The 12,413-nt window shown below is 40.6% G+C and overlaps 1 protein-coding gene across 2 annotated transcripts in view; it reads right to left on the bottom strand.

The window, feature by feature from the left end:
• Positions 1–253: 253 nt before the first annotated feature.
• Positions 254–12,413, bottom strand: part of LOC148888255 (cGMP-inhibited 3',5'-cyclic phosphodiesterase 3A-like) — a 36,863-nt gene continuing 24,703 nt past the window's right edge. For both annotated transcript variants that reach the window (XM_089014058.1, XM_089014059.1), the window contains exons 3-15: positions 11,778–11,923; positions 11,600–11,715; positions 10,579–10,825; positions 10,040–10,116; positions 9,765–9,961; positions 9,283–9,420; positions 8,850–8,961; positions 8,138–8,245; positions 7,831–8,030; positions 7,297–7,500; positions 6,810–6,971; positions 5,261–5,492; positions 254–4,192 (exon numbers count right to left, since the gene is read on the bottom strand). In XM_089014058.1, coding sequence (XP_088870184.1) covers positions 3,873–4,192; positions 5,261–5,492; positions 6,810–6,971; positions 7,297–7,500; positions 7,831–8,030; positions 8,138–8,245; positions 8,850–8,961; positions 9,283–9,420; positions 9,765–9,961; positions 10,040–10,116; positions 10,579–10,825; positions 11,600–11,715; positions 11,778–11,923 — 2,259 coding nt within the window. In that variant the 3' untranslated portion in view covers positions 254–3,872. The remainder of the gene's footprint in view (positions 4,193–5,260; positions 5,493–6,809; positions 6,972–7,296; positions 7,501–7,830; positions 8,031–8,137; positions 8,246–8,849; positions 8,962–9,282; positions 9,421–9,764; positions 9,962–10,039; positions 10,117–10,578; positions 10,826–11,599; positions 11,716–11,777; positions 11,924–12,413) is intronic.

Below are 12,413 nucleotides of genomic sequence, written 5' to 3'. Positions count from 1 at the left end.
GGTGGGCCGAATGAAATGATGTGGCGGGCCAGAAAATGGCCGCGGGCCTTGACTTTGTTCTAAATGAAACTCATTGGTTTGAAACGTACAAAGGGCCAATGAGACACTTCTTTAGACAGATATTTTGTTCAGATCAAAGACGACTAGTAATTATATATATATATATATATATATATATATATATATATATATATATATATATATATATATATATATATATATATATATATATATATATGAATTGGCAGTCAGGGCCAATTGTATAGAATGGCTTAGCTCTTTTCCGCAATAGGGGCATGTTAAGAACTGTGCAATGGGTCCAGATCATGAATTAGAGGGGTATTAACATTGGACAAACTCTAATTGAGTTGCGTAATTGGGTCATGGGAGAGCAGTCAATTTTCTTCAAAAATGATTTTTTTTTTTCAGTCAGACAACTTTATTGGCCCACAGCATGATTTTGCAAAGTAACATTTTAAAAGCAATCTATGAACTATTTGTCTGAAAATGTTTCTCACTTGGAGGGAACAATTTACTCATCCATGCTTGAAGTCATGATTAGGTTCCGATTGTAGTTGATTTGGTTTGTAATCAGATAATTGCAAATAGAGCTGAGTGATGAAAAGAATAAAACAATGCAAAGGGTATCAACGTTTGTCGAAAGAGTGAGAACATCTTGGTGTATTTCGGTTTCTAAGCTCAATGGTGTGATTACAGAGCTGAAGCCTTGTACTTATTGACCTTTCAGAGGTTGAAATTAAGCTGTTTAAATTGTAACGCGAGGTAATTCCTCTCTTGGTTCCTCATTGCTTCAATGATGACGGCAAAGCTAAATAGGCCCAACTTGTTTCATTATTGAATATCAATTGGGATCCTCTTTGCCGCTTGCGCCAATGGAAAAGGTTGGTAGAAAAATCACGGTGGCTATTTCACGCAATAATCGTCAAAATACGAGACCCTGAGTGATGTCGAACCTGCTCGTGTTGTTGAATGGAAAATATGTGTTAGTGACATTTACAAATAAAATCAAGTAAAGGTATACAGAAACGTCAACAATCCACTCAAGTGCAGTCATGAAGTATTCAGATCTGATTACAATACAAGACTGGATTTAGGGTCTTCGTACTAATCCAATGTTTTCTTCTCAGCTGTTCTTAAGTCATTTTTACCTTATATATGGGGTCATAAGCCAAGTCGAGGAAGTCGAACCTATTACAAGGGCCAAGCTTTTTAACATGGAGCAGCGGAAATGTTACCCCAGGATTGCCTTGATAGTCTTAATGTTTTAATTGTACCCTGCGTGGATTAAAGAACCCTATGTCAGATCTAGTAAAGAGGACAATGTTTCTTTTATTTTCTTTTGTACTTAACGCATTCACTGCCATTCACAAATTTATTTGGGAATTGAAAATATGACGCGGAGCGCCATTCCTGAATTTGTTCGGGTTTTCTTTTTTCTTGGTGGAGTGCCGATAAAGCGTTGGCCAGAACTTTTGGCAATGTTTTTCCCTTCCACAAGGGGCCGGAATTTCCCTTTTTTCCATGTTAGCGCTTTGTTCCAGCTTCAGCTGTTGTTAAAGTACAACCGACGTCTCCGGACAAGTTGTGTCCATAATTTGTAAAATGGCTTCAAATGACTTCTACTGAGCGTAATTTAATAAGATTCCACCGCATATAGCTATATTTTAAGTTTTAAGACTCGCGCTGAATATTCAGGAAGTCTTGTTTTTGAGTTGGTGACGAGTCCGTACGTGACGTCACTAAAGGAACGCCCCTGACTGAAAAAAAAGACACATTGTAGCAGTCCTTCCATCACGTCAATGTATTTTGTTGTACTTGTTTAGTCTGAAAACCTCGTGTTGCACCAAAAAGCCACCAGAAGAGGGCGACCAAGCTCCATGGAAGGAATTTATCAGCCTGTGGAAGCGGAGGTGGCCACTGGAGGTCGCCATTTTGTGGTTCTCTTTTTTGGGTGAGAGGTTTTCCCCCAATGTTGCCTAAAAATGGCACATATAATTCTTTAATCAATTGCAAACATGTATGCTTTCCTCTTCAGAACTATTTGAATCATATTCATAACTGGATGTGTAACAAGAAAGCATATATAAGAATCTGAAGCCATTGTTTTGATTCTCCAGCAATGCGAGACGTCTTGGCGTGACGTCACGAACTGGTGGCGGGACTTTCTGAAAATGCCCAATTCACAGCTCAATTTTTTGCAGATTTTGGACACTTTAAGTCATTTTTATTGGTGTTTTGCATTTGAATAAAAATATCATACTGCGTGTTTTGGGTATTTTAGATGCTATAAAACGTTTTTCTGATATCAGTTAAAAAAACAAAAAAGTGACGTCGGTTGTCCTTTAAAGCAATATATAAACCAATATACTGTATATATATTGCATTGTATTTTGGGCAGGCGCCCTTATTTCAAGCTCAGATAACTACAGACCCATATAATTTAGGGAATATCTCTTATTTTCTGACAAAAGAAGAGAGTCTAAGGTTGCTTACACTGCATTCAACGTTTATGTAATCCTAAAACTCAATATATTGCGGGTCCTGGAATTCGGGTGACAGTGAATAAAAACCCTGGCACTGGAGTGGACACATTTTTGCACATCTGTCAGTGAATGAGTTAAATATGGAGGTGATGTTACTTGCCAATTTTTGTTGCTTATGTTTTTTCATCCACGCGCTAAAATTTTGAGCAAAACATAAAGTGACATAAAAAGCAACAATACAATAATTTGCCGACAGGAACCTAACAAAAAGTTTTGCAAATCATTTAAATATGTGATCGGCCAACTTGTTCCGTGAAAGCAATAAGGTCGTCTTGGTTTTGTTTCTCAGCCTACCTGAGAGCATGAACCATTAACGTGTTAGCTTGCTGTGGAAGGGAACGCATTCCTAAACACGCTATTGTTTGACACCAAGTCAAACAGTGTTTTTGTAGGTTGTTTTTTTCCTTTTGTTTGATGGGAGGTAAAGCTTTTGGAGGGCTCTTTGTTCAACCTTCTATTTTATCCACTATATTTATCTATTTTGTCATGTAGAACAGTATGTACATATAAAACTTCGGTCTAAGTATGGATGTGTGATGTCTTTTTATTATTTTTTTTTCCACGGTGCGTTTTCACTATTTTGCCAAGCCTGAGTGGAAACAGCTTTTTCCTTGGCTTTTATCTCATTGTCTATGAGAGGAAGCCTCCTCAGACTCAGATGTAGTGGGGAAGGAGAGGAGTGGGGGGGATATCCACCTGATAGGCATATTCCACTCACCCTCCTGGTGATGAGTGGGCAGCGAAATTATTTTAGCCAGTCAAGACTAATGACCCTAATAACCCTAATATTCATGCACTCGTCACGGACATCCACGGTGCTTCGGATTCCACTGTTCTGATGGGAGTCTACGAGCAACGAGATTAATTGACAAAGGAATGTGAAAATGTACCAGGTGTGTCTGAATATTTCAAGGACTTGTGTCGCAAAAGAGATGGTCCAAATCAGGACCACAAACAACGTTTTGACATTTATGGCTGATGGAAGAATTCAGTCATCTGTGTAGTTGGTCAGATATAAAAGGAAGGGCAAGCTAGGTAAAGACTGGATACCGCAGAGGAAAAAAAAGCTTTTTTTTCTTCTTTGTCTTCATCGAGGTCCCTTCTTATGCTTCTCCCCAAAATATCTGTTGATAAACCCTGTTTTGTTTTGTTTTGTTTTTTTTTTTTTTTTTTGTAGGCACAAATTACCCAAAACATCTACAGTGTTGTGTCAAAGTGATGTGCTGACTACCATATTAGGAGTTAAAAGAGCAAAGAAACAATGGTAGAATCAATTCCTGATTTGGGAGTAGCCAATTTTTCACGTTATCATTGGGATTCCTCCTTTTTGCTACCTGACGTCTGTGATTCCAAGAGCCCGTTTTCCTCATCTATAGCTTGCACCTCTTCATTTTTATCGAAACATTCGGTCAAATCTTCCTCGTTTTTGCTTGCTTGTTCCTCCTCTTCCTCGTCGATGTCTGTGATAGGGTCAGTGGAGGAACCAAGACAGTTTGCATCTTCGTTCAAGGTGTCCTTCTGGATATCTGCAGCAATGACTCGCTTCCACATTTTGTGGTTCTCCAGAAGGTGCTGCGTGATCTGGCAGAACACTTTCGTCCTGCTTCCCGTCTTTGTCTTATGCCTCTCTGGAAGACACAAGGGACATGACACAAGGTTCAGAAACTGACATTCCAACCAACTTCCCTTTTCATATACCAACACGCCCTGATTTTTACCACAAAAGGAAATATAAAAATGCATTGTAGCCCGGCATCGTACCTTCACCGCTAAAGCGAGTTGGCTCTCAACAGCATTTTCAAATTTCTCTATGGCTGAAAACGATTCCATGCTGTAAAATAAAATCCGATAATGCTTCCCATGCCGCTTTCCTTCGACCTTTCAACGCAGCTACTACATACGGATACGCCATGCAGGCAAAGTTATAATCCATGCCCACAAAGTAGTTCCCTGTCCATCCATCTCACTGTATTTTCCGGTGTATAAGGTGCACCCAAAAGCCTTGATTTTCTTCAAAAGCTGACCCTGCGCCTTATACACAGGTGCGCCTTATACGGGAAGTAATATTGAGCCAAAACAGATCTCGCAACTACTGACAGCAGCCAGCAACTCCATTCCCGCCTGTAGAAGAAATGTGTAACCGCGGCCTATTCTGTAGCTCCACATAAAGTGGTGTGCCTTATATTTGGAAGACTTTTATAAATGTATGTATTACATTTGGAAAATGTTTTTCATTCATTGAAGGTGCGCTTTATGGTCCGGTAGGCCTTATATATGGAAAGTTTCAAAATACACCATTCATTGGGGGTGCACCTTATTCTCTTATTCACCTTATACACCGGAAAGTACGGGAGTTATGTGAAAATATTTTTTTTTTTCAAATGTCAAGTCAAAGTCTCCGTTATATACGCCTCATGGTTGTTTTTTTGCTGCAGGCTCCAGCTCATCTGCAATCAGGTGGAAAAGAAATTGAATGTTACTAAGATTAAAATTAATTCATTCACTCGATTGTGACCTGGTTAATTTAATTTCCTCCACAATCCAAATATCTCATTAAATTAATCACAATGACAGAATCCACCTGCCAGCAATGATCAAAAACTTGCTTGCAATAGAAGTAATAATTGGAACACACAAATAACACATGAAGAAATGAGATGTTTTTCTTTCAACGCTGAGAGATACATATTCCTCACCGCAATCTCCCTGTTCGTCCTCCATATCTTGACTCCCATTTGATTCTTCTTGTTCCACCTCCCCCTCCGGCAGGTCGACCCAGTCACCGGGCATCAGTGCGGCTGAATTGTACGAGGAGCAAAGGGGGCCCACGATATGAGTGATGAACGATTCTTGGAGTTTAGCGAGCTGTGGCGCTGAGCGGTCCATGAAAGGGCTAATGGGAAGGCCCAGGCTTGCTTCTTCATCCCCCTAGAAAGGTGACAAATTGTATCATTAAAGGTTTGTGCAGTTGAGGTTAACTCATAAACTGCCAGACATGTGCAAGAATGCGTCCACTGGTTGACCCACAGAATATTGAGTTTTAGGACTACATAAACATTCAATACAGTGTTAGAAACCTTAGACTCTCTTCTTCCATGAGAAACAAATAGTTAATCCCTAAATTATATGGGGCTGGGGTTATATGAGGTTGAAATGAGTGTGGCTGTCTTAAATATAATGCAATACATACATCTTGGTTTATTTTGCGCTTGAAAAACAGCTGAAGCTGTAACAAAGCGCTAACATGGAAAAATGTGAAATGTTGCCCTCTTGTGGAAAAGAAAAAAACTGTGCCAGAGGCCATGTCCAGCGATTTATCGGCACCCGAGCATAAAAAAAACAATACCTGATCAAATTCAGAAATGGCGGTCTAAATCATATTTTCAATTCCCGAATAAATTTGTGAATGGCAGTGAATGAGTTGAATGCAACGATAAAACTAATTGAATCAAACAGTACTTTGATGAAAAGGTTTCTTCAGCCGTCATCTGTACTTCTTTGAAGGTGTCGGACGTTTCGCTTCTTATCCAAGAAACTTCGTCAGCAAACTAAAGTCTTACTGGTAGTTTAGGCCCTCTATATATATATATATATATATATATATATCCCTACTGTCCAAACATGGCGGTGCCGGACTCTGCTATGATAGGTCCCTGCTCTCAGGTTGCAGGGAGCAGAGGACTAGGTTTTGTCCCCGGGAAAGATGTGAGGGCCTAGAACTGGTTTAGATATGTGGACGATACTTTTGTCATAATTAAAAGACAAGAAATTCAATCCTTCACAGATCAGTAGACATCAACATTAAATTTACTCGTGAGGACATTAAAGAGAACCAACTAGCCTTTTTGGATTGTAAAGTAATTATAAAAGAGGACAGAGCGCTAAAAACAAAAGTCTTTTGGAAGGCTACACACACTGACCAATACTTACTTTTCGATTCTAACCACCCTTTACAACACAAACTCAGAGTTATCAGAACCCTCCAGCATAGGGCTAAACTAATACCTACAAGCGTTGCAGGTAGAGAAAAGGAGTCAAAACATATCAGGAGAGCACTCACAAACTGTGGGTACCCTCAGTGGTCATTTAACAAATGTCAGAAAGAAAGAATAGGGAGTGAAACAAAAAAATGCCTTATCACAAAACAAACCTTGTGGAAACCGTGAGGAATTTTATATATTTGATCTATCAGTAATTAATCAAACAGCCAAGCCAATCATCGCAGAGGTTTATTTCAAACCATACTTGTTCGTAGAATTCATTGACGATTCCTTCCGTCCATTGCAAGTGCAGCTCCTTACACTTCAATGGCCCATTGACATCAGCGAGCTTGATGCACATCTGGCAAACCAGCAATCGGTCATTTTCGTTTGTCCAGTCAATCCCTGACATTCCTTCGTCACCCACCTGGGTACACATGCATGAAAAACAGACAGTATCTGGTATGATATTTCAAGAATGTCTCTTTGATCAGTTTATAAGGGAATATCTTGATAGACAAACGACATTACATGGACAATTTTTAAAAATGTGTTGAAAAAATAATGGAAACATGGGGTAGAAGTCAATTCTGTGTGACGTTGTTGTTCCACAATAACATGTCAAAGGATGTATCTACGAATTATTCCATGCACACTGGGATATACACAATCAAAACAAAATAAAAATAACCCTTCCCACACTGTTCCCTTCTAGATGTGAGTATAGAGTTGTCCAAATTGTCTTGTTTTACCTTGGCGTTGAACTCTGCAAGGAAGTCAAAGTGTTTTTTTAGGTCAGTAGCCAAGATGGCTTCAATGACAAGGAAGCGGAAGCGTTTGAACTCAACATGTTCAAGGTTAACCAGGAAGTTGTACTCCGGACGCGACATGAAGAGGTTCCACGCTGAAGCAGCATGATGGTTTTCCAAGACTGAACGGTCGTTGTACAGAAGCGCCTACAGCGGAAGAAAATCATTTTCATTCTCTTTGACTTGAGAAAGCAAAAAAAACCCACATTTTATTTCATTCACTGCCGTTTCCAAATGTATTCATTGAATGTCTTTGTAGTCCTAAAACTCAATAATCGGTGGGTGCTGCAATATGAGTGAAAATGACAAAAACCCTGGCACTGGAGTGGATACATTTTTGCACATCTGGCAGTGAATGAGTTAATTAACTAATTAATAAAATATAGACTAAAAAGTAACATTAAATTAAATTTTATTAAATTTTATTTTACTTTTTTACTTTTTAAATTAAATATTTCAGAGTCCCCTCATTATTACCTGTGGTGCACTGGTTGCTACTAGAAAGGCATTGGTTCTTCCCGGATGGTCATAATCGTGCATGGCAGCGGCTACATACAAGGCCATCAGCTCCAGGCCCGGAATTAGGCAAGACAAGGAGCCATAGCCTTCCTTCAGAAAAGAATGTATCTTGGTTGACAGAAAGGCCGCAGCGCCCGGGGTTATGCCATTTGCTGGGTCTACGAGTAGAAAGGGGGGAAAAACTTTGAAAAGGAAAAATGTATCTTTTGAGACAATGTGTGCAATCGCGGATGGTGATTAGACCCAATCAAGAAATGCTTCTTACCGGTGTGTATGGCATTCTCTGTCAGGGGCGTGGGAAGTCTAGGCACGGGTTGAGTCGTGAGGTACCAAACCGCATGCAGCACGTCAGTCGCATGGATCCTGTTGTGATCTATAATGAGCAGCAGATGGCAGTCAATGCATGATCTATAAACTGTACAAACCGCAGTCTCAACTATTTTTAGGCTTCACATCTGTTTGAATTGCCACCAAACTGAATACAGTATTTAGTTTTGGGGGAAAATAAAAAACACACTCAAAAAGTGTACAGGAAGAAACAAGTTCATTAGGAGTCTTGGTGGAGATGGATAGTGTATTGCAAATTCCCCCATTGTGAGAATAAAAAAAGGCTTTCTGATTCTGATTACTATGCTTAAGTCATTCCAAATTACAGAACAAATTACTGTACTTGCATACAAATTTGATTTATTGATATTTATGTGTTTAATCTTTATTTATCCAGGCAAGGCAATTGAAACGAGATTCTCATATGTACCTGTGCATTGTGATGCCGACGTGTAACCAGTCACCCATCATGCCTTCCGTGAATAGCATCCCAAAAGTTGTATTTGTTTTAACAAAGAAATGGATGCTATTTATTGATATGAAACGGAATCTATCTGTTTTGCAGGTTCCCAACTACTTTTGAATTGGATTTATTTCCCAGAGAAGGAAATTAAAACAATGTTGCAAATACAACAGGAAACTCGACTCACATGGGATATCTCTATATCCGTTCTCCAACGCGTGAAAGTAGTTCATGAACTCTGCTACAGGAATCTTGAAGATCTCAAACAGGCCCGTGTCTTCGAAGAGCCTGTAAGATACCTAGGACATTGCCCGAAAAAAAGAAGATAAAACAGCTTCACGAAACCAAGTGAATCTTCACATACAATTTCTTGACGTGACGGTGAGATCAAATAAAAGTTGTGTTGAAAACGGTTACAGTGTATTTACAATAACAGTAGCTCTCACAAAAACAGTGTCAATTTGGAGTATTTCTGTAACTATGGGATTTCAAACATGTCACCACGTCTTTTCTGTTTCTTATTGCCTTACTGTCATCCAAAGTATTTCTCTCCGTCCAATGTTGATATGTTGTCATAAAATAAACGCCACAATAATTTTAGAAAGACAATTAGTCCTCACCTGGCTAAGAATGCAACCCGTTTTTCCGTGAGTCCGCTCCACGAGACTAAAAATTGGGAAATTCCATTTGTCAAGCTGACTCATAAGAGATTCCAACCCAGGCATCACCAGTGGTTCAGGGGCCAGGATTAGCTTGTTCTGTGTGTTGAGGACAAAAACAAAAGAAATTGTTAATTGCGTTTGTTGCATACGCAGAAGAGCCAAGAAATATTCAAATATTGGAGCATATAGGGTAGCAATGATGTCTCCAGTGCGACCTATATATGTTTTTTCTTCTTAATTATGCATTTTTTGGCTGGTGCGACCTATAATCCGGAGCGACGTATAATCCAAAAAACACGGTAAATGGCGCAAGAGCGCGGCCCAGATGCATCCCTGATGTATGAGTTGATTGCAATAGCAAATGTTTCTTCACCAGCAGACCTCTGCGCACCTCCAAATCTAAATCAAATCATCAAATTAAATAAAACACGTTTGTCAACCTCAGGGGATGACAGTCGGGGATGAAGAACGATGCTGTCCGACGGATACTCCCGGCAGCCTTCTCTTGCCTCAGACGACTTCTTGCCTGCTTCGGCTTCCTCCTCATTTTGTATAAAGTCGCTGCTGTCACTGTGGTTGGTCTCATACGTGCTGTCATACGTGCTGTCGTAGTCCGATGAGGTAACCACACGCTCATCTGACAAGAACACGGGACATGCAGTCAGCACTGTAGTATCTGAGATGTAAGCAAGCATAAATTTGCTGTTTGGTTTACCTGGACAAGGTATTCGGTCTACCTTGATCATAGATTCTACCCCGTGGTTCAGTCGATTGTTGAATGGCCTGCCACAGCTGATAAAAAGAAAACAGAGAATGCACATTATTTCATCTTGCTCATTCTCTGATTACTGACTCATTTCCTGTCTTCTATATTTACCGTATTTTCCAGTGTATAAGACCTACTGGAGTATAATGTGCACCCCCAATGAACAGTGTATTTTCAAACTTTATCCACTTTATAAGACGGACTATATGGTGCACCTTAAATGAATGAAAGAATGTCTCAAATATAATACATAAATATATAAAACGCTTCCAAATACAAGGCACACCATTTATAAGGCACTACAGTAAAGGCTGAGGTTACGCACTACTTCTTCTATAGTAGAAAAAGGAGTCTGCGGCTGCTGACAGTACCTGTTGTGGCTTAATATGACTTCACATATAAGGCGCACCTGCGTATAAGGCGCAAGGTCAACTTTTGAAGAAAATCAAGGCTTTTGGGTGTGCCTTATACACCAGAAAACACAATACCTGCTACAGAGTGATGGTGGTCGCCAATGAGGGGTGGTGGAGCTTGGGGCGCTCTGGCTGTGTGTTAAGGCTCGGTGATTACTCTTGGAGACCACACAGCCAGCCGGGGTCTGCTCAGTCAGTGGCACGGAAATCTCAGGAAGCTGAATTAAACATGTCTTGATCGTTGGGCTGGAGACAGGAGTGCCCTGAACAGGTGGCGACGAACACGGGGAGCCCAATGGTGATATGTTGGAATTGTTGAAACCTGAAGGAGAGAATGACAAAGTTTGTTGAGCAATTTGCGATATGACTCTACATTAAGAACATGTGGAATGACATGACATAGACCAAAACACCACAATGTAGTGACACAGTAACATAAGCCTTTCAACAGCATGTTGGGAGTGTACAGGTGTGGTCAAATGTCAATGATTTTGGATGCGAGGTTCAAGTTTGTTAGTTAGATTCTTGTTCATCCCAAAGCTATTTGCTAAACTTAAACTCGTTTTTTTATATATTTCTGCATCAAGGCACTGAAAAAGAAGGACAGTATGTAGTGGCTTTCTTCAGGGAGGAGACAGGGTACACACACAATTGGTTACCAGCCAATCGCAGTAATTGCAAATTTTCTACAACATGTCCTTATACCGGGGAGGCCTGGTATTCAAGTGGTTAGCATGTGCACAGTCCAAAGGTCGTGAGTTCAAGTCCCGTTCCAACCTCCGTGTGTGGCGTTTGCATGTTCTCCCCGAGCCCACGTGGGTATTCTCTGGTTCCTCCGGTTTCCTCCCACATTCCAAAAACATGCATGTTAGGCTGATTGAACACTATAAATTGTCTATAAGCGTGAGTGTGAGAGTGACTATTTGTTTGTCTTTGTGTTCCCTGCGATTGGCTGGCAACCAATTCAGGGTGTCCCCCGCCGAGTGCCCAAAGATGGCTGGGATGGGCTCCAGCACCCCCCGCGATCCTAATGAGGAAAAAGCAGTTTGAAAATGGATGGATGGGTGGATTCTTAAAACGTGACCTTTTCGCCCACCTGATTTTCCCGGCGGTTTGCCATAGAAGTGGTTCAACGTGACGGATGCGGCACACGAAGCAGACATGGAGCGGCTTTTTGAGATGGTTGTCATGACTGAGTTTCTCCAAGATTCACTGCATTAAAAAGTGGAAGATAAATCATCTTAGCCTCAAAAGACATGTGATATTGCTATTACCTTTCGGTGGTGTATTTGATGCTAGCTGAGCGGTTTCTTCGTACAGGTCCGGGTTCTATGGCAGGTAACCCAGTGGCAGACGTGGTTGTGGTCCATGTGGATGAGATTCTTCGCAATAGCCCCGGTGGAAGGCTTCGTCTAAGGCGCTGCCAAAGCCGAAAACACAAATTAAATGATATTGAAAACTTATGGGGCAAGCACCAAGTTGCGTCCATAATTTGTAAAATCACTTTGAATGTCTTCTACTGAGCGCATTTTACAAAGATTCCACCGCATATAGTTATATTTTACGTTTCAAGACTTGCGCTGAATATTCATGAAATCTTGTTTTCGAGTTGATGACGATGCCCGAAGTGACGTCCCATTTGGAACGCCCCTGACCGACACACAACGCATTTCGGGTACTTTTTTTGTCCGAAAACACCGTGTTGATCACGAAATTAGAAGAAAAACGACATAAATAACGCAATGGTGAATTGTTGTGTGTCACAGACAATTGAGGTAACACGCATAAAGAAGGTGTAAGTTGACACAAATTTCCATTTCCAACGGAGCAGAGCAGTCAACCAGCGGAGGCGAACGAGGAAGCTAACCAGAGTTACCGATTCAGCGCTTGGGTAGCGGAAGTTTGATGCA

This window comes from Hippocampus bargibanti, linkage group LG14, assembly GCF_051943395.1.
Source record: "Hippocampus bargibanti isolate YZ-2025 linkage group LG14, ASM5194339v1, whole genome shotgun sequence".
In the NCBI taxonomy this organism is placed as follows: Eukaryota; Metazoa; Chordata; class Actinopteri; order Syngnathiformes; family Syngnathidae; genus Hippocampus; species Hippocampus bargibanti.
Note: the sequence above shows the minus strand (reverse complement) of the source record. Positions and strands in the feature narration are given on the sequence as shown.